We start from the raw sequence: 21,107 nt of genomic DNA, 5'->3' as shown, positions 1-21,107 counted from the left end.
TTAAGTTGCTCAAGATGTTTCAGTCTTTTTTCATTTCGACCCTGAAACACAGAGCTAGAGTCTCAAGACACTTATTTTTTTGATGTAACGTCGCCTCCAGAGATTTTGATTTCTTCAAATATTCTAAAAATATTCAATATCTTAAACCCGATCTGTACCGACTCCTTCTGGGGAGATCTTCATGTTTCAAAAGACCTGAAACAGCCTCTGTCCTCTGGAAGGGATGCACATGATATCCAGCCTGTTACAATGTGATAGTAATATAATCTTTATATTGTGATCCTTTGCAAACTGACTTTTATTATTTGTTTTCTCAATTTACACTTTTCTACATGATTAAAATGTTGGTACGTTGGACTCTATCTCTGTAAAAGTGTATTTTTCTGATTTGTGAGCCTTTAAAATAAGGGTTTGTGATCCCTCACCGGAAGTCGTGGGCTTAGTGTGAGTATGAGAGGGATTATATTCTCCATGTACTGTTTCCTGTTTACATATTTATTTCATGATGCTTTGCCTCTATTGGAGAGTAGACATGGAGACAGGACTGGGAGACAGGGAAGAGGGATGAAGAACGGCCGTGCAACATGGTCAAGGCCGTTAGCTCAATGGTCAACAGGGCCCCACAGTCGCTTATTGATTTATTTGACAAAGGTGTTTTTTTTGCAGGATCAAGCAAAACCGGTTTCCACCTTACTTAAAGGAGGGATGAGGCCTGGAGCAGGAAAAGGGAATAAAAATGGGGTAAATGCAGATGTGCAGATCCAGGTGTTAGGACAAATAAAAACCTTTTTACATTTTACGGATATTCTACCAGGGAACTATACAGGGTCGGGCTCATGTTCGACTTCAGAGCTGGTCTGAAAGCAGCTCTGATGGAGAGGTTAGGAACATGGGCCAACAAAGAACCCATTAAAGTTTGGCATGGATATGATTATTGGATTTTGAATCGAGTGTTGGGCCTTGGCTGAGTGTCATTCCAGTATATGACCCACTTGTTTGTACTTGTTGTGCTTGTGAGGACTTTCTCTCTCTTCCTTTGTTGCCTGACTCTACATCCTAGTGGGAGATTTGGTGGATTTAAAAGTGTAAATGACAAACTCCTGTTGTTTCATTGTGCACACATCTCCTCCTGTTGCTTGCAAACTGTAAAATGAGTTTATTATATCACGATTTTCCAGCTTTGTGACGGCGACTGCAGCGGATTCATCTCAGTCAACAAAATAAAAATAAAAAAAATGTGCTTTTGAATGATGAACGTGTGAATCCTCAGCTGACAGATGCACCAGCAGCTCCCTCCGAGCTGTCCTGGATCTCCTGGAAACCCCCCCAGCTGTTCTGCTGTTCCTCCACCTCAACCCCCCACCCTCTATGTTTCTGTATAATATCAATAAATGTAATAAACAGCCTCTTCTCGCTGTCGGAACACGACATAAAGCGCTGAGTTACGAGGAGCGTGTGTTCAGGGCCGCGCGCCGCGTCGCCCTGTCATGTGGTTCGTGGGAAAACCCGGATTGGATCCCCGCGGTCACCTGGGCAGAAAACAGGAAAAAAGTGCTGATTGACAGCTCGTGCGTGTGCTGTTGCACGGACACGACGCTCTGGGATGCGTGTGTGTGTTGTTATCCGAGCGCGTGTGTGCGGTTGTGTGTCCAAAAGTGGATGAAAACCACCGCTTTCACGCAGAAACACGCACAATCCCCCCCCCGCCCGTTTCTCTCTCCTGCAAACACAGCCGCAGAACGAGTCACGTGCACACAAAAAGGCAGCTGACACCGTGTGAAATATTTTTTTTTCATGCAAAAGTTTAATAATAAACAAAAATCAGCAGATGTGGCGTTAAAAACTAACAAAACAACCGGATTCGGTGGCGGTATGAGGCGCGGGACGGATCCACTCCGCGTCTTGACCGCCGCAGCGCTGAGCCGCAGCTTTGCGCGGATAAACAGCAGCTGTGCGCCGGAGCAGCGAACAGGGAAACCGAGGGCGAACCCGACTTCCAGCGGATCCTTAAAACCGAGATAATCCTCGAATCTGCCCGTCCAGGAGTCCACCGCGGAGGGTCGAGGAGTCCACACCCGCAACCGGAGCACCACAGCCGGGGCAGCAGCGCGAACACCCGGGCTGGTCGTCCCCACCTCTCTCTCTCGTCGCTCCGCACAGACGGATCCGTCCTGCTCCGCCGCGGCCTCCATTTTGAGCTTCTTTGCCCGCTCGCCGCCTCACGTGTCCTGGACTGTCTTCCTCACATGACCCGTGTGTTTGTCCCCGTGATCAGCGCTTCCATCTCCGGGAATCCGTTTCGTTGAAGCCCGGCGTCTCCCCCCCACCCCCTACCCCCCTCACCCCCCTACCCACCAGAGAAGCTCCATGGAGATGCTGGAGCAGAGTCTGGACAGCTCGGCGAGGTGAGGACGCTTCCTGCCCCCCGGTGTCAGGGCTCCCTGCTCGGCCTGGAACACCCTGTACACGTCCCCTCCCCACCCCCCTGTCCGACCCCATCCAGCCGCACACACCTGGTCCCCCAGCCGGGTTTAGTGCCCCGTCCCCCGGATGAGTCGGTGCTCGAGCATCCAGGGAGACGATTTGTGCAGAAACTGAGGCTCGTGCATCCTCACGTCTGTTGTGGGTCATCCGCTGCAGACATTACACAATCAATGCACAGCTGCACTTTCTGCGTGTGCTCAGATTTCACATGCACAGTTTCTGCACTTTTATATCTGGTGCAGCTCTTTTTTTAGGGTTAAAATGCAGCAATGAAACCGGCAGGGGTGTGTTTTACTTGTTGTTGTTGTTATTATTATTATTATATAATAATAATATATGCTAATATAAGTTAGTATTTAATGGTGCAGCAAATCCAAATACACACATTTGAGTGTTATTACTCAGATAATTCTTATTTTCCAGTGGGAAGTTGCAGTAAATGTGATTTCTGTCAGTTATACTTTACTTTATATCTCAGCCATCATCTTCTCTTATCACCACCAGGGGGCGCCCTTCTCTCTCATCGTGTTGTTACAGCTTGCACTACAGACCATCCACACTGATGATGATTGCAAATGAACTCACTCTTCTTCTTCTTCTTCTTCTTCTTCTTCTTCTCTTTTTTGTTTCCAGTCACGACAAACAGGAATCGGAGGACGTGGTGCAGTTACAGGAAGGTGAGAATATAATTCCATTTAATCTAACACAGACAAACGCATCTCTCTGAGTTCACCCGAGTGCGACCTGAGATCAGATCACAGATGTGGTCTGCGGTGCATGAGGCCACGTTCCTTCATCTGTGGATGAGACGTCCTCTGACCCAGTTTCACTTTGAATCAGGCGTTTGTTGATTTGTCTGTTTGTCTTCACTGTTCTTCTCTGGATTAAACGTTTGAATGTTGACCCGTGTGTTGCAGGAGACGTGGTGGGGACGGAGGAGCACACCTCTGTGACCATCACCGGCGTCCCTCAGGGCGCGTTCGGCGACCACAATGTTCAGTACCAGTTCCGCACGGAGAACAGCGGCGGCCAGGTGAGCGTGGAAAACCCAGGAAGCAGTTTTTAAATCTCAATTATTCAAAACCATGTCCCCACACCGAGGTCATTTGATCTGAATTCAAGAGACAACCTCCACCTCATGGACGTCAGTGGACGCACACGTTAATAACCAGTTTCCTCCGCTCTGTGGTCAGGTGACCTATCGGGTGGTCCAGGTGACGGACGATCAGTTGGAAGCTGCCGTTGACGGGTCCGGAGCCGTGAGCGTCGTCTCCGCCGCCGCGTTTGCCGGAGCCCCGCAGGCTGTGGCCCAGGTGAGAGTGAAGCATGATGGGATATTAAGCCATTTCACATGTTTAAATCACGACACTTGCATTTGTTTTTAGAATATAATCGGAAACATTTGAATTAGGAGGTTATTAATCTGAGCTTGGTTGCCTCTACCTCTTCCAGGCTGTGATCCAGAACCCGTTCAGTAACGGGGGCAGCCCCGGCGGGGAGACGGTGGGGGGGGAGACGCGCTTCGCCTACTTCCCCGCCGGCACCGTCAGCGATGGAACAGCCGTGTCGGTGCAGGCCACCGCCGACCCATCCATCACACAGGCAGGAGGTGAGAGAACCATCATCCTCATCGTGTGGTGCAGACTCGACATAAACAAATATATATATATCTGCCACGATAAAATGATTCTGTACGATTCTCTTGCTCTAATTTTTCTCTTTTTGAATCCAGGTCAGTTTTACGTGATGATGAGCCCCCCCGAGGTGCTGCAGACAGCCCCTCGCACCATCGCACCGCGCACACACACCTACACTGCGTGAGTACAACCCAAACACACACACACACACACACACACACACACACACACACACACACACACACACACACATTCCCGGAGATTCAACATCACCATAACTCATACTTCACATCCTCTCATCCCTGTTGTTGTTTCTTCTTCTTCTTCTTCTTCTTCTTCTTCTTCTTCTTCTTCTTCTTCTTCTTCTTCTTCTTCTCCTCCTCCTCCATCTTCTTCTAACCCCCTGTTTGCATCCATCTGTCATTATGTTTACAAAGAAACATACAAAAGGGGGGGAAAAAAGAAACACACAATCAATATCCGTCATTTTAAAACCTCCAACATCTGAACTCCACACTCTGTCCCACTTACCTGCCGTCCTCAGAGACCTGGATGACAGCGAGATGTTGCAGCATGGCAGCTCGAACTGGTGAGACGAACTTTCACATGCACCCCCACCCTGCCCCCATCACGTGTAGTCAATCACCAGTATCCATGTGTATGGTTGAATTTTACATGTTTGGTTTAGAGTTCTTTTTTTAATGACAAATCCCATAAACCTGTGTTTGAGTAAAGACCCAAACTTATTCTGTGTTTTCGGGCTTCTCCTCGTCACACATCCCCAAAAAAAGATAACAAAATCTATTTCAGTCGCTGGATTCTAATTCAGGTGATAGATGCTGTTGGAAATCATCACAGTGGTTGTGTTGTGTGTTTTCAGGAAGGTTGATGGTCCACGGGCGCCCAGAGACGACAGGAGAAGAGCACAGCACAACGAAGGTGGGTGCGAATTCTGTCACGACTAAATTCTATCCCCTCAATCATGGCTAGGGATAAATAATTAAATCAAGCGGCAAAAGTATTCCTGGATCTGCCACCTTACAATTTAAATATTTCACTTACTTCTACAATTTGTAATAATCTGTTAAATTGTGTAATCTTGCTCACAAACTGATCATTCAGGCGTTTGAACACGAGTCTCTTCATTTCCTTCTCCGCAGTGGAGAGAAGAAGAAGAGACAAGATTAACAACTGGATTGTTACGCTGTCGAAAATCATCCCCGACTGCAGCGTGGACAGCCGGAGTGGAGCGGTGAGTCCTGCACGCAGAGCAGCGCCCCCCTCAGGTCGGAGGAGAGAAATGTTTCTGACTTGTTCTCTGTTGTGTGTCCGTCAGAGCAAAGGAAGCATCCTGTACAAAGCGTGCGACTACATCCGGGAGCTGCGTCAGAGCAACCAGCAGCTGCAGGAGAGCTGCAAGGAGGTGGAGCGGGTGAAGATGGACAATGAGCTGCTTCGACAACAGGTCAGATTCTGACTGATACCAGAACACAATGTCGAGAGGCAGGACTGCAAATACGCCATGTTTCCTGGGATTTATATTAAATCAAAGAGCCACTTTCTTTAATTCATCATTTAACAACTGTCCAGGGATAAAAAAAACGAGTTAGAAATGAAATGTTTCTGTTCTTTCCACCAGATCGAGGAGCTGAAGAACGACAACGCACTTCTCCGGGCTCAGCTGCAGCAGCACGGCATAGAGATGAACGGAGACGCCACACCACAGTGATCGTGAGCCGGACACTATCCTCCTCTCCCCGCCTGAACAATTCCAGGAGAGGAGCCACCATGAAAAAAAAAAAAAAACAAGACAATTTCCATCAGACGTTGGAGCCGATTTTCGAGACGCACTCTGAAGGACTGCACACGGAGCTGAGCGGCTTCACGCTCTGACATCTGTCGACTGTGCAGCTCCAACCTGAACCTTCATCCTCCGCTTCGAGGAACGCCACCTCTGCACAACACCACCTCCTCCTCCTCCACCTCCACCACACATGCACCAAACTGTCTTTTTACTTTAAATTATAAAAACTGCCACAGAAAATGTTACTTTAGCTGATTTTCACCCTTTTATTTTTTTATTAATCGTAACACAAACTACTTTTGATTTTCCTGTTTTAGTTGATGTTTGCTTCTAAATGTGAAATAGCTCCTGTTTACCTTTTTAATTTATCGTTCTGTAAGGAAAATGTCTACAGAAAGGAAAAGTGTTCTGCATTTACTCTTTCCCCAATAATTAACCTGCAAATCCGATGTTTATCGTGTTCATCACTCTCACTGGAACGTGTGTGTGTGTATATATCTGATCTGGGTGCAGTTCTCTGCCTCTGGACACTGACACTTCCGGCAGCAGGCAGAGCTCACAGACTTCATAAATGTAGCCTGATGTCGGAAAATTCAAAAACTATAAGACTCTCCTGACAGGTGAAGGGTTCGAGGCTCCACTGTCACAGACCTGCTGGTTTCTATTCCCACTCCAACGCCTTGATAGGAGCCTGTTGGAGAATCTCGTTGTTAACATAGCTCAGGTAATTGGGATAGTGCACTGGCAAGCGGATCCCAGACTCAATGAAGTCTTCACGTATGGAGAGTTTAGGTCTCTTGTTTCCCCCCCCACCCTGCCCGCTAGCTGCAATGTACAGTAGAAATGAGAAAACGATGCTTTTCAACGTGTGAATCCTTTTTAATGGGCATTAAAATAAGGTTTGTTTGTGAATCTGCTAATAGGTCATTGAAATAAGAGGGTTCGGTCATGTGACGTGTTCCGGACACTCACAAAGACGGCGTGTTGAGTTTTCTCTACGATATTCACAGAACTGACAGAACTGACAGGAGAGAGTAGCAGCGCCTCGGTCTGGATTGTGTGTAGATGGAAGTTTGGATGTGATTGTTGTTACTAACCAGCTTTTGTCCACACTGAGTCTCCACAGCATGGGAATATAACCACTGGCATGACTAACTCTGATTTCACAATAAAACACAAGCGTGAGCGTTGCTACAGACGGATTATTTGTGTTAACTTTTCATTCAAGCCAACTGAATAGGACTTTCCCCTGGTGGAAAAAAAAAATTGTGTGTGTTCTCTATTTACATATTTAGATTTTTTTTAATTATTTTACTCGCAGGGTTAAAAAAGGACTAATATTTATAATTTAAGGTAATGGCATATAACTTTCATCTAGTGGTCAATGGTGGGTTTTATTTTTGTGTGTTTTGTGTTATTTTATATTTGTAATTCAGTTCCACTAGTTTTTTTTATGGAAGCTTAATGTTATTTTAAATTTAGGTTAATTTCACATAAATATATATATATATATATAAATTATTTGTGTTTTCTCTATTTGGATTTTTAAATTAAGTTCTCACCATTAGAATCAAGGCCAATATCACCCTTCTATTCATAAGCTTTGGGCTTCCTACTGCCCCCTGGTGGTTGATGATGTCACAGAAACACCCGCATCAACAGACGTTGCCATGGCATTTTAATAATTAAAGCTGGACCTTGTGTGTCGTTGCCTGGAGACGACAGGGAGATAAACCAGCACGCGCCGGCTGTGGGACCATTAGAGGAACTGGTGAGTCGAGTTTAAACTTTAACATCAGATTTTAACAAGTTCAACAAACTGCAGCAGCGACGAGTGAGAGAAGTTTGAGGTTCTGGAAAAGAGGAGAAGATCGAATCCGCCATTTAATGACCCGCAGTGCTTCCGGTTTGGAGCTCGTGACATCATTTATGTTTTAATCTGTAAATTCACTATTTTATTTAGATTCAAAAGTTGATGTAAAGAGATAAATGTTCATCTACCTGTCAGGAGAGGATCCACTTCCCTGTGGGAGTGGCCTAATGCTGCAGTCAATCATAAAGTTAAATATATAAACTTATACATGAACTGTCCCTGTGATATTTACCTCTGAGGCACTACAAAATGTATAATAACAATAAGGGACAAAATATTTTTTGTTTATGCAACAAACCTATTTAATATGGATTTGGAAGCTCAGTTGTTTATGATGTTTGAAAGTGTGTTAATCCTTAAAAATATAAGTTTTAATATTCAAGATGTTTATTGTCAAACATGCAGAACAAACGAGTAGGAAATCTGTACTTTAAAAATAGTAGTTAAGCTGTAATGAGCACGAAGACCTAGAGATTGACAGCAGCAGCAATAAAGTAATAATACATTCAAAATGACATAAGTATTTAACAAGAAATATATCATACAAAATTATTTGAATAAATAAGAATACTTTGAGTACAGAAGAGTGAATAAAGCCTTTGAAATACTTCATATTCCTCAGGTGACCTTTAAGAGTTTATCAGGTTATTTAACATATAAATTCTATAATTCAAAGATTTAATAGTAGAAGTCAACATTACAAATCTTGCACATTTAATTTCACTTGACAATCCAGTGATGTTGATGTGTGCATGTTGCTGCAGCTGCAGGATGTCTTCAGTCCCTGTGAAGCCCGGCCTCCGCCTCAGTGTGTCCGAGTGGCAGAGCAGCAACCAGCAGCTGTCGGCCGCCGCCGGACACGAGAGACGAGTCTCCAATGGGATCCGGCAGGAGGGGAGGTCCCTACGCAACGAGACCAGCTGCACGGTGGGTCCTCAACCTGCATGAAGGACACACACTCCACGACATGGACACACCTAACACTCGTGTTGTTTCCTCTGCAGACCAGCTGGGACGAGAGCGACACCTCCCGCAGGTTGAGTGACCGGCTGTGGGACGTGGCTCGATGGAAGGACGCCTTGGAAGCATGTGCACGGAAGGTGGATGAGGAGATGGAGGCTCTGACCCTGGTGAGTGTTTGACAAACCCTCAGACCCAGGTTTGTTCTTCTGAGCATCAATACTCTCACAAACTTCCCTGTCCAGTTTGACTCACAGCCTCTTGTTGTGCTGGTTCCAGAGTAAAGAGCAGACTGAGCAGGCCCTGGCTGCGACCGCCGTCCCCCTGGAGGTCAGCACCGAGTGCGTGACGCTGAGGGAGGGGCGCCGCGGCTCCGAGCTGGTCCTCGACCCGGTGGACGAGCAGCTGAAGAAGGAGGTGCAGCTGATTGGTCGAGTGCAGCAGGTTCTGCAGCAGCACGTCGACAAGGCCTTCGAACAACTGTGGTGAGCGATGCAACGTGTCGGGATGATACTTCACACCTTCTCCTTCTGTTTCTCCCTCTGACCTCCTGTTCTCCATCCCAGCGTTCTGCAGGAGGTTCGACATCAGCTGACCTCCGACCTCCAGAACAAGATGGACGCCCTGGACATTGACATGTCCTGTCTGTCACTGACCATAAAGTCCCCTGAGATCTCCCTGAAGACCAACCCCACTCGCATTCCATCAGGGTAAACAGAGGTTTCTTCAGTGGCCCTGGTTTAAATATGGCTCATTGTCTCAAATGTAGAAATGTGCCTGTTGTTGCTGTAGCTCCTCCACCCCTCAGGAGTGGGGCCAGTTCAGCCAGTACAACGTCCTTCAGGCTCAGGAGGCCATGCAGGTGTCCCAGCACATGAGGGAGGACACCAGTCTCACCAGAGCTCAGGTAGGTGCGAGTAAACTTCACCTGATCATATATTAATAATACTAAAAACGTTATTTCTCTTCTTCTATTTCTCAGCTGCAGAACGAGTTAGCGGTTCAGTGGCGGGCGACCGAGTTCGTTCTTCGCAAGCGCACTCACGATGAGGAGCAGGCCCGAGATCAGCTGCAGTGGCAGATTAGAAATGTATGAGGTCTCAGAGCTTATCAGGTATTTATCTTTTATTGATTAATGCAGATTGTGTTTTATCCGCAGACCGAAGATGAAATGATAGAGATGGAAGACGACATCAAGGGACTGGACTTGGATCTGCAGGCAAAGACGACCAATCTGAAACTGGCTCACACCAGACTGGAGAACAGGACCAGCCGAACTGGGATGGACCTGTGCAGAGACGAGGTTCCTAAACCAGTGCAGAAAACCAGCCTGATGAGTGTTTGAAGAAGATTCCCTCTGACATGATGTTTGTTTGCAGGTCCAACACGGTCTAGTTAATGAAGTCCACCAGCTGAAGGCCACGATCACTGCTCTGGATCAAAAGCTGTCAGAGGCGCAGTGAGTCTCTGTTTGGTTTTTATGGACCTGACACTTATTTAATATGTTTTATTCATCTGCTCTTCAGCAAAAACAGGCTTTTTTAAATTGAGATAACACATTGAAGACGGTCAGAAGTTATTTTAAGCATCAAAAGACAAAAAGGACAAAGCAACATTCAGTTTTTAGGGATGAGACATAAAACATAAAACCCAACAAATCAAAGAGAAGAGAAAATACACTTTGTACTGTACATGGTGATGTTTCAAACCCAGACAATTCAACTGAAGTCAACATAGAAGAAATAATTAAAACCCTCTCGTACAAATCCAACAACAATCAGAAAGATAAAGAGTCTGAATCTTCCCTCCGTCTTTCAGGAGGTCTCTGCAGAAGATGAAGCTGCATCACGCCCGCATGCTGGAGGATCTCTCCAGGAAACAGGAAGCTCTGTCTCTGGAGCAGAGAAGCATGAACACGCGCTCACACCTGAGGTCGGCCTCCTGCTCCGGTCGATCCCCGGTGCTGCTGGTGCCGCTCACCAACTCCAGTGGGAGGAGCCACCTGCAGCTGCTGGCTCAGTGAGACGAGGGCGTCCATGTTTCTGGAGGGAAGGGAATCAACTAAGAAGATACTTAATTTGTAGCTTTGACTTTTACTAAACAACAGCATATTAAAGTCTCTTTAAATGTAGAATTTATAACCAAACAACAACAGAAGTTCTTGTTTGATGAGGTTGAGCAGCAGCAGAGAATCTATGCCAGTGAACATCGACCAGACGCGACTCAGACACCGAACATATTCACGGATAAGGGAATGTTGTAAAGTTGGCAATAAATAATCTCAATCCATTACCAGTGAACCAAAACAAACAGTGGCCGGAAAAAAACTGGCGTCTGAACAATTGTGTGTTTTTCCTTCTTCATGCTTCAATCCCCCCGGAGGTTTGTAGCAGAGACATTGAATAGAACTGGGGACGTCCCCTACTAAATTAAATTGATGATGAATAATCATAAACCCAATGAGTTAGTTCTTAATCTTATTATTTTTAATACAACCCGTCCTCGTCTTTCAGAAGCGTCCCCCTGACCTGTTTTAACTTGGTTTTATTTGTGTGTAATTTACTTCTAGTTGTTATCAATTAAGTGTTTTATGTGTGTTTGCTTTACTCAAACAAGAAATTACAGATATTCAGGTTCTCGATGAAACATTAACGTATATTAGAGATATTTCTGGCGTCTGAATAAATACTTTAACTCACGTTCTCGTCTGCTCGTCTCTACTTTAATCGACCATTAGCTGGAATGGCTTTGTTTTGCCGGGTCGGGCTGTTTGATGAAGTTTCACTCGGGCAGTGAACACGGTTTAGATAAAAAAATATCTGGTAAACAGGCATTGAGCCGGGTCTGTAGGTCAATAAACGCTCGTAACTCTCACCTGCCTCAGCAGTGATGCCTTCAAATGGATGTGTTTGTGTCAGTCGCTGCTTTTTACGATGATTTAAAGTGGTAGAGGTCTGTAGAGTCTGTTTTTAAAGGTTTATGATTGTCAACACACCTTCAGGAAATCCTAGTATACGAGTCCTTACTTCATTTGTTGCTATTTCCAGCTCGACTAGAACTGATAATTGAGACAATCTGTATAAGTGGATGGATGATGTTACATCTCAACTTAGGGAGTTTTTAGTTTGGTCCATGTCCCATCCAATAACATGGCAGTGTAAATGGCCTATACAGCCGCGAGCCACTAGGAGGCGATTGAGAGATGTCGTCCATCTTTATATACAGACAATCAGACAATCATTATATTGATTAACTCACTATTTAGATTTAGATTTCTTGATTTATCTTATTTTTCTCTTTCACTGGTTCCACGCTAACGCACGTCAAACAACAGGTTCTGTTTTGGCCTCTTCTCCGGACCTAATAAACACCACCTTCCTTTGAAAAGCCTGTGCTGATGTCACCCTCACTTCAGGGGATAAATTAGGTCAACATGTCGTCATTGGTTCACACTCAGATATCAGTGGGATCAATACACCAATCAGAGAGCCAGCAGCCGTTTGTTTTGACGAGCGCAGAGCTTCTCTTTGAAAGACGTTTCTCGGTATAGCCGTCTTTCCGCTCCAGTGAAACCGCCTCTGCAACAACACGTGGAGATTTTCTGCCCCATTTTCTTTCACTCCACCAAAGCCCTTTTTTTACACGTGACACGCCCCCTCTTCTTTCACACAAACAGATTCATAAACGAGTCACGAAGGGAGAGCCGTCCTCCAATCGCCATCGACCATCAACCTCAGCCCATTTACCACTTTACAGCTCGGCCCTTCAGTTCAGTTAAACGGCCTCGGGCTTCCTGACACGCTGAATTATTCTGAATCATTTCACTTCAGGCTCCAGCTGCTACCTGTCTGCTGCCCTCCGCTGAGAGGGGCACTTAACGTGGCCTGGTGCCTGTTAAAACGCCTCCTCCGTCTGCATGAGTGGCTGCATCTTCTTATCTGCGTCCGTGTCACCGTGTCGTGTGCGCCCCGCCCTCGCCGAGCCCTCACGCATCAGCACCAGCGTGGCCACCGCCTCTGTTTTCACCCGTCACCTTGCTCAGAAACTTTCTATCATCAGGGTCGACGGAGGAGATACTTGAGCTTTGCCGCCATTAATGGAGAATTGGACTTTTGGAAGATGTGGTTCGTGAGTTTGTTTTCCCTCGTTGACACTTTGTGGGGGTGTGACCTTTTCTCCGGACTCCCCGTGCATCCCGTCGGTTTCCGTGTCCCAGTCTGACGAGATGCAGGTGCCTGTGAGGGACTGCGTCGCCCTCTCCGTCCACACCTTCACCTTCCTGCTGGGCCTGCCCTCCAACCTGCTGGTCCTCTTCGTGTACGTACGCAAAGCCCGCAAGCGGGGCGCCACCCCCAACGTGGTCTACGCCCTCAATCTGTGTGTATCCAACCTGGTGTTCATGGCCTGGCTGCCCGTCAAGTCCATGGAGATCCTGCTTCAGGGCTGGAGGCTGCCCCCGGCCGTGTGCCCCGTCTACAGCTTCTTCCTCTTCTCCTCGCTGTACGGCAGCTGCCTGTTCATCACCGCTGTGACCGTGGGCCGCTACCTCAGCATCGCATTCCCGATTATCTACAAGAGATACCGCCACGCTCGAATCTCCTGCGTCATCAGCGTTGCCCTGTGGGCGCTGGTGCTGCTCCACCTCGGCGGCGGCCTGGTGGTCGAAGGGGGCGCCCACTTTGTCTCTGTCAAGGATGACACCTTATCTTGCTACGACAACTTCAACGCCTCTCAGCTGGCCGTCCTGCTGCCTCTGCGTCTGGAGATGTCCATCCTGCTGTTCCTCCTGCCCCTGGTCGTGACCTCCTTCTGCACACTGCGCTGCGTCACTCTGGTGTGGCGCTCCAACCTGCCGCTCATGGGGAAGAGGCGAGTCCTGACTGTGGCGCTCTCCACCCTCACGGTGTTCGTGGTGTGCCACGCGCCCTACAACGCCTCGCACATCGTGGGGTTCGCGTTGGGGACGAGTGTGGAGTGGAGGACGTACGCCATGCTGACGAGCTCCTGCAACGTTTTCCTGGAACCGGCCGTCATGCTGATGCTGTCGCCGGCAGGGTCCAGGGGCATCATGGGAAGAGTCTGGGGTCGGCAAAGTCACTTCAGCCGAATTGAAGGGACTCGGCCTCGGTGCATTAACAGCAATGGTGCTGCAAAGGTCAAGGCAGCAGTGACGCTCTCTGAGAGGAGCCAGGCCGGGGCGGAGGAGTGAGGTCACAGTGGAACTCCATCCACACACATGGACCAACCAACAAGCCAGAGAACGTCCAGGCAGTTTAAAGTCTTTACAAATGTGGAGTCGTCCTGTCCCAGAGTTACATCTGTGGTTTTTGCTGATGATACAAAGTGACTCATTGTCCTGGGAGTGTTTTGTCCTGTGGGAACGGGCGTGTTGATATGATATCATCCTCGTTATTACCTGCATGGAACTGAAACTCCCTCCGACTCGAGCAGCTCTGAACATGGACCATTCACCTGGAGACAAATGGCTCCACCTGGTGTCAGATACTGCAACAAGGGATCTGTCACGTTCTCAGTAACAGACGATGACCGTGGACAAACAGACGTGAACGTTGACTTTTCTCACTGATGCTATTAAGGTTTGATTCCCTGGTTCACTGGAGATATGAAGGTTTGAAATGTCCGTATTTGCACTGATTTATAATTGATGATTGATTGAATAAGCATCATTAATGAGGTTTGTTTGATTCATATAAAGTAGGATTTATTGTGTGTGGCCGGTTGTCTGTTGTCTTGCTAAAGCAAACACAAAAGATATTAAGATTCTTATGAATCTTTACAGATTCCATAAAAGAAAATCATGAATAGTTAACAAACCTTAGTGCCCACACCACCACCAAGGTCCAGCTGTCTGTTTGTTAAACCACATTTATGTGAACTAGATTATTAAATAATAATTATTAAATAACACACAGCTTCAGCACTGCTTCAGCAGAAGGATAAAGGTCAAAGGTCAGGGTCAGACGTGAATTTCTGAACAACTGATTTAATCAAACCCTGAAAATACCCGACAGGAAGTAAAGCTGTTGTTTAAACAGTCCACGGATACACAACTGATCCAATTACTGTGAATTGAAATGTGTATTTTAAGGCAGATCCACGAGCAGGAAAACAAAGTAAATATACCTGAGTTCAGTAAATATATGATCCGTCAGTTTCTCTAAAGATAATAGAATTAAATCTGGGAAAAGTGCAACTGTGGAGAAAGAGTGTCTCTCAGTTCAAATAATAAACATGTGCATAAATAATATACAGCTATTGAGTATTTTTTACATATAAATGTTTTCATCATTTGGACCAACCGTCTTTTGTAATAAAAGAACAAACCCTTCATCTCAATGAAAAATCTTTATTATTTATTCAATAATATATTTGTAAGAAAAGTCAGTCTGGAGTAGAGGGAAAGGGAGGGAGGGAAGGGCGGTGTGGGGGTGGGGGGGGGGGGGAGGGAAGGGCGGTGTGCGGGTGGGGGGGAGGGAGGGAAGGGCGGTGTGGAGGGGGGGATGGGGGGGGTAAGGGATGTGATGATTGACAGGTCAGAAGCAGAAGCAACAGCTCCACCATTTCCCCGTCGTCGTTCCTTCTTGCTCGTTATTTTCCTTCTCTATCTTCTTCCTTTCTTTCCTCTCCATCTTCTCCCTCTTCTTTGTTTCCTGTTTCTCCTTCTTTTCGATCTCGTTCTTTTCCTTCTCTATCTTCTTCCTTTCTTTCCTCTCCATCTTCTCCCTCTTCTTTGTTTCCTGTTTCTCCCTCTTTTCGATCTCGTTCTTTTCCTTCTCTATCTTCTTCCTTTCTTTCCTCTCCATCTTCTCCTTCTTCTTTGTTTCCTGTTTCTCCCTCTTTTCGATCTCGTTCTTTTCCTTCTCTATCTCCTCCATCTTCTTGCTTTCCTGTTTCTCCTTCTTCTCCTTCTCCTCCTCCTTCTTCATGCTCTGCTTGTCATTCTCTGAGGGGACTTCCTGAAAAGACAGAGACAATATGAGTTTCATTCTTTTTCTTTTTCAAAGTCTAAACCTCAAACAAACCTACGATCCATAAGATTCAAATCACAATGAGCTGATGGAACTTACTTGAAGCCGAATGTCCTGCTGGATCAGGGGAAGTATTTTGTCCTCCTGCTCCATGAACGACTTCTCCTCCAACTGGCTGGCCCAATTTGTGAGGACACTGATCCCGGGCTTCTCCTCACAGCTCTCCTCCAGAGATTCAAATGTCTCCTTCTGCTCAATTTCGACTTCCTCCGTCTCAACCAGCTCTTCCTCCTTTAATTTGATCCTCATGTTCATCTCTCCGAGCTCCTTCTCCAGCTCCTTCTCTCGGGCCTTTGCAGACTCCACATGTTGAGTTAAGGAGATCAAGTCCATATATCCATACTTCAACAGAAGTGAGGCATGAGACTTTATCTGATCCACCATCTTTCCATCTGTTTCCCAGGTGCGGTGGTTTCTGGCGGTCTGCTCCATCAGGGAAAAGTATTCATCTACCAGCTTCCTCAGATCAGGGTTTTCATCCACTTGCTCCTTCAGGCGAATGAATTCAGCTTTCAGCTCCCTCAGGGTGGAGTAATCAACCAGCTCCCTCAGGCGGGGGATTTCATGCACCAGCTTCCTCAGATGGGGGTTTTTGTCCACCAGCTCCTTCAGGGCGTAGAATTCATCCACCAGGTCCCTCAGATAGGAGATTCCCTTCACCAGCTTCCTAAGATGGGGGTTTTGATCAATCAGCTCATTCAGGGCGAAGTTTAAATCATCCATCTTCTCCAGGGCGGTGAATTGAGCCACCAACTCCTTCTGGGCGGAGTATTCAGCCTCCAGCTTCTGCTTCTCCATCTTCAAAACCAGGAGGGTTTGTCCGGGGTCCTGCAGAGAACTGCTGCTGGTGCACTTTTGTTCCTCGGTCATGTCTGTTGAGATGATGATCCTCTGCATGTTGCTTAGCAGGTGCTGCAGTGGGACCAAGTTGTACGAAGGGTTTGAAGAGCGATGTCTTCTGTCGGTGTCGTCAGTGGCGGTGATTGGAAGTCACAGGTGAGATGTATCTCGTGTGTCTCTCGTTGAATCGCACTTGTCCTGACGGTGGCTCCACTCAGAGACGTGGCTCCTTATATAGGAGATATTTGGCTTTGATCTGTTCCTCAACTCCACTCAGCTTCACAGGTTCAAAGTTTCAAAGTTTCAAAGCTTCAAAGGTTCAATGTTTGCCGAAGAAGCTTTGAAGAGTAAATTGGCTTTGAACTATTTCATAACTGTGAAAAACTGGTAGTTGTCATGTGACCTGGACTGACACACATGTGTTGCATGAAAAAGTAACACAAATAACAACACTTAAATAAAGCATATGTAATATTATAATAACAAGTATGTTTGATCCATCAGATGATCTGAATCCAGATACAGGATACCAGGGATGCAGCTAATGAATCTGTACATTTCCTGAATCATCTTGTCTACAAAAAGCAAGAAATAAATAATAACTTTACAGTGAAATAGTAAATAAAAAGACCCAGAGGTCAAGATAACATCTTCAAATGTCTTGTTTTGTCTGAACAACGGTTTATTTTCATACACGACAAAGAAAAGCATCAAATCCAAACACAAAAGAAGCTGAAACCTGCAGATATTTGGTATTTTGCTTAAGACGGGACCGAAAAAAATTATTTGATAATAAAAGATATTTGCAGATTTCCTGTTGATCGACTGATCTGTGAATCGTTGCAGCTCAACGATCACAGATCCTTAAAATTCAAAAAGTAATTAATAAAATATATAATTTCTGCTGCACGATCTCCTTATTTTGTGCTTGTGATGAAAGATTGATAATTTCTGACTTTTCTGTAAATACAACTGAGACAGGAAGGTGAAGCTTCCCTTTCTAAATCATGATTACCGTAAATATGAAATAAAAGATGCAATTTTTCCAAGTCTGCGAGTCGCCTCCACACGTTTCCTCTGCACATCACTCGGAGGCTTTGTGACGTTGCTGGGAGATGCTGTTTGCAGAGTGTGGAGAACAGAGGTCGTGTTCAGGAGCTTATCAAATTTCCGCTGTATGAGGTGAGACAGCAGGGACGCAGCGAGACGGGCTTATTAAGCAGCGTGTCGGGATGAGATCAGTCAGTCTGCTTCCAGGAGGAGAGGCGAGCAGCCGGAGCGATGGAGATCCTGGTTCTCCGAGTCTGACAGAGGTGAGTTCAATGATCCCACGTTTAACAGTTCAGTCTCTACACGACGTATTTGAATCCTGGTCGGAGTAATGTGAAGACTGGACTTTTATTTATGCTTTTTAATTCTCAGTTTCCAAGTTAGTTTGATGGTAAAAGTGTCTGGTACTTTTTATAATAAGATTATGTTTATTATAAGATTAACAAACACTTTAAAACACAGTTACAAGGTTCTTTAAAAGTAAAACAATAGGAAACAATTAAAAGCAACTTGACAACATTACAGCACAGATTTTACAGAAGAGATGAGAGTAAAAAAAAAATGAAATAAAATATAATAAAAGGATTTGAAAAAACTTTTGTTGGACTAGAATTTATTTTAATTATATTTAAAAAACATTTTTAAAAAGTCTGGTGATATTTCATATTTCAATTTGTCAAAAAACAAATTGAGTCACAGCTTCTCTGCTACGTCATTTGTTTATTTTCTACTATGAAATATGATGTATGTATACATTCTCCTAATATTCAATCAACAACTAACTGTCGGGTTACGTCTGCTTAAAACTATAGTAGTTCATTATTTTATTCATTAAGTTTTTCATAATTATTCCTCTAAACTATTCGTTTGGGTCATGGATTTTTTTAATAGATTTATATTTTCAAAAGGACCTGATGGACGTGACTGAGGACATCAAGCAGAGACGTTGTAAATATCTGAGTTCTGAAATTTTCCATTTCCTCTGACTTGTTCAAGTTTCTTAATATTTGCTGATTCCGCCTAAACTTTATTATTGAACCTCAGAAGACGTGATATCTAATAAACTGTGAACATTCCAGCTATGTTAATATAAATTATGATATTTACTTTTCCGTCCAGTGCCTCAGTGAGTGTGTCCGTGCTGCAAGCCACCATGATGCTCTACAGTCACCTGTTGCTCTTTGTCTACATCCTCACCTTCCTGATGGGGGTCCCCGCCAACATCCTGGCATTCTGCACCTTCTGCCGCAAGGTGCGTCGCAAGGCCAACCCCATCGACATCCTCCTCCTCAACCTCACCATCTCCGACCTCATCTTCCTCCTGTTCCTGCCGTTCAAAATGAAGGAGGCCTCGGACGACATGGCCTGGCTGTTGCCCTTCCCCCTGTGTCCCTTCACCAGCTTCCTGTTCTACGTCACCATCTACAACAGCACGCTGCTCCTCACGGCGGTGAGCGTGGAGCGGTACCTGGGCGTGGCCTTCCCCCTGAGGTACGCCGCGTGTCGCAGGCCTCGCTACGCCGTGATGGCCAGCGTGGCCTTCTGGCTGGTGAGCTCTCTGAACCTCAGCATGGTCTACATCATACCCCACGTCCAGTGGAGCAAAGGGTCAGATGGTGGGAACCCCAACGGCAGCAGCAGCGCACCCCCACTCACCTGCTACCATAACTTCTCACCGGACGAGCTAGATATCATTCTGCCGTTCCGCCTGGAGCTCTTCATCGTCCTCTTCTGCATCCCCTTCTTAATCTGCTGCTACTGCTACGTCAACTTCATCCTCATCCTGTCACATCTCCCGAACATCGGCCGGAGGCGGAGGCTACGTGCCATAGGCCTGGCACTCGGGACGCTGATAGTGTTCGCCGTCTGCTTCGGGCCTTACAACGCCTCCCACCTGGTGGGGTTCCTCAACATGGAGAGCCTGGAGTGGAGGAACGTGGCGTTGCTCTCCAGCACCTTCAACGCCTGCCTGGACCCGATCATCTTCTACTTCTCGTCGGCGGCGGTCAGGAGCATGTTGAACCTCTGCTGCAGGAACATCATGGCCAAGCTGCACATCCTGAGGTGTGGGGGGGCTCCGCACATCTCTGAGAAGAGCCAGGAAGCAGCCCCTCCATGAAGAAGACTTTTAATAACTACTTTCTTCTTCCAGTAAGACTTTCAATGAGCTGGGTCTCGTTTATTTCATCATCGAAAAAACCGACAGAATGAAGAATCACTGTCCCCCCCCCCCTGACGAATGAAAGATGAAATAAACACTTGAATGTGCGCTTTTATATTTCAGTTATTTATCTGCTTATTTATGCCTGAGACTTAATAAGCACATTAACACAAAAGCTTAAGAATTGCAACAGACGCGAGTGATTGCTGAATGTAACTCGGCTCTTTTGACTGTCCACATCCACTGTCACCTAAAATGAAGGAAATAAATCCTTGAGAAAAATGTGTACGACGTGAACTTTTACTTTTTTTGTTTGATCCATGTCCCCGACACTAACGTGGAGAAGGTGGGGTTGATGTGTTATACTGCAACCAGCCACCAGGGGCTGATAGAGATGATTTGGCTTCACTTTAAAAAGGTTAATTTACTGACAACAGGGAGAACAACCTTCTCTGTGACTCAGGGTTCAACCAGGACACTTTTTTTAATCAAAGACGAGTGTTTTATAGGAGCGAGGGATGAAGCAATTAAAAACCAGGGGATGTTGGTCCACAGTAACAGGAAGTGGATCCTGTTCACTGCCGAGTTAATTTGAGGTGTAAACACAGATTACACAGCGCAGGTGATAAAGTTTGAGTCGCTGTGCTGCGAGGGGACTGATAACGTCCTCGGGCTGTTTCCTGTCAGTAATAACGAACCCGGAGTTCCTGTGCAGGGTCATACACACACACACACACACACAACACAAACACACACACATAACATCTGTTTATAGTGTCCTGTTGTACACGTCTCCGAGGACAGCGGGTTCAGTGGTGCACGTCCGTTTATTAGTTCAGCGATAATATAAAGTTTAATAAAATCTTTTCCCAAGCAGAAGTCTTATCTGCAGATTGTGTTTATGAGGTGGAGCTAAATATCCGATGTATGTTTAAGAACTAATAACTCCGCTGTGGCCCAATTATCCCTGAGAGTCAATCAAGCTGCACAAAGTTACACAAACTCAGACGTCACAAGATTTACTGGAAATCGAAAGAGCAGTTTTTTCGGTATAATCCTGATAAATAACAAAGAGACGCAGAAGAAAACATTACATAGAGTATTTATTCCAAAAAAAATTAAATACGACAACAGAATGAAAAAGGCTCAACTTGTAGGACCAGGATCAGATGAGTGTTAAGACAAAAAAAAAAAGACGTTTTACTTCTAAAAGTGACAAATCTCATAATCGGGCACAAAAGAAAAGATA

The 21,107-nt window shown here is 45.8% G+C and overlaps 4 protein-coding genes across 4 annotated transcripts; all 4 read left to right on the top strand.

Annotated features, from left to right (window-relative positions):
- The first annotated feature begins 2,306 nt into the window (after nucleotides 1–2,306).
- usf2 (upstream transcription factor 2, c-fos interacting) lies at nucleotides 2,307–7,123 on the top strand. Its single transcript, XM_053446859.1, has 11 exons — nucleotides 2,307–2,405; nucleotides 3,118–3,161; nucleotides 3,402–3,517; nucleotides 3,678–3,797; nucleotides 3,937–4,093; nucleotides 4,217–4,301; nucleotides 4,666–4,710; nucleotides 5,002–5,060; nucleotides 5,282–5,373; nucleotides 5,458–5,586; nucleotides 5,761–7,123. Exons 1-11 carry the CDS (start codon nucleotides 2,368–2,370, stop codon nucleotides 5,848–5,850), a joined length of 975 nt encoding a protein of 324 aa, XP_053302834.1. The 5' UTR covers nucleotides 2,307–2,367; the 3' UTR covers nucleotides 5,851–7,123.
- A 1,446-nt stretch (nucleotides 7,124–8,569) lies between these two features.
- tekt2 (tektin 2 (testicular)) lies at nucleotides 8,570–10,781 on the top strand. Its single transcript, XM_053446844.1, has 9 exons — nucleotides 8,570–8,725; nucleotides 8,803–8,928; nucleotides 9,038–9,243; nucleotides 9,325–9,468; nucleotides 9,551–9,665; nucleotides 9,741–9,848; nucleotides 9,918–10,061; nucleotides 10,138–10,217; nucleotides 10,577–10,781. The coding sequence occupies exons 1-9, from the start codon at nucleotides 8,570–8,572 to the stop codon at nucleotides 10,779–10,781; spliced, it is 1,284 nt and encodes a 427-aa protein (XP_053302819.1).
- A 2,190-nt stretch (nucleotides 10,782–12,971) lies between these two features.
- Nucleotides 12,972–13,967, top strand: si:dkey-211g8.9 (free fatty acid receptor 3). The gene has a single exon (XM_053446362.1). It carries the CDS (start codon nucleotides 12,984–12,986, stop codon nucleotides 13,965–13,967), a length of 984 nt encoding a protein of 327 aa, XP_053302337.1. The 5' UTR covers nucleotides 12,972–12,983.
- Nucleotides 13,968–18,841: 4,874 nt separating this feature from the next.
- Nucleotides 18,842–19,816, top strand: LOC128461435 (free fatty acid receptor 3-like). Its single transcript, XM_053446360.1, has one exon. It carries the CDS (start codon nucleotides 18,851–18,853, stop codon nucleotides 19,814–19,816), a length of 966 nt encoding a protein of 321 aa, XP_053302335.1. The 5' UTR covers nucleotides 18,842–18,850.
- Nucleotides 19,817–21,107: the final 1,291 nt, after the last annotated feature.

Source organism: Pleuronectes platessa, chromosome 18 (assembly GCF_947347685.1).
Source record: "Pleuronectes platessa chromosome 18, fPlePla1.1, whole genome shotgun sequence".
NCBI classification, from domain to species: domain Eukaryota; kingdom Metazoa; phylum Chordata; class Actinopteri; order Pleuronectiformes; family Pleuronectidae; genus Pleuronectes; species Pleuronectes platessa.
This window is presented reverse-complemented; position numbering and strand designations above follow the sequence as displayed.

What these genes read in the sequence shown, in the direction of transcription:
- usf2 (XM_053446859.1), top strand. Translation starts at nt 2,368, where the DNA reads ATGGAGATGCTGGAGCAGAGTCTGGACAGCTCGGCGAG. An exon ending in CCCCGCAGGCTGTGGCCCAG is followed by an intron (nt 3,798 to 3,936) that starts GTGAGAGTGAAG and finishes TACCTCTTCCAG; the next exon opens with GCTGTGATCCAGAACCCGTT. An exon ending in AAGAGCACAGCACAACGAAG is followed by an intron (nt 5,061 to 5,281) that starts GTGGGTGCGAAT and finishes CCTTCTCCGCAG; the next exon opens with TGGAGAGAAGAAGAAGAGAC.
- LOC128461435 (XM_053446360.1), top strand. Translation starts at nt 18,851, where the DNA reads ATGATGCTCTACAGTCACCTGTTGCTCTTTGTCTACATCCTCACCTTC.
- si:dkey-211g8.9 (XM_053446362.1), top strand. Translation starts at nt 12,984, where the DNA reads ATGCAGGTGCCTGTGAGGGACTGCGTCGCCCTCTCCGTCCACACCTTC.
- tekt2 (XM_053446844.1), top strand. Translation starts at nt 8,570, where the DNA reads ATGTCTTCAGTCCCTGTGAAGCCCGGCCTCCGCCTCAGTGTGTCCGAG. An exon ending in TGGACCTGTGCAGAGACGAG is followed by an intron (nt 10,062 to 10,137) that starts GTTCCTAAACCA and finishes GTTTGTTTGCAG; the next exon opens with GTCCAACACGGTCTAGTTAA. An exon ending in CAAAAGCTGTCAGAGGCGCA is followed by an intron (nt 10,218 to 10,576) that starts GTGAGTCTCTGT and finishes TCCGTCTTTCAG; the next exon opens with GAGGTCTCTGCAGAAGATGA.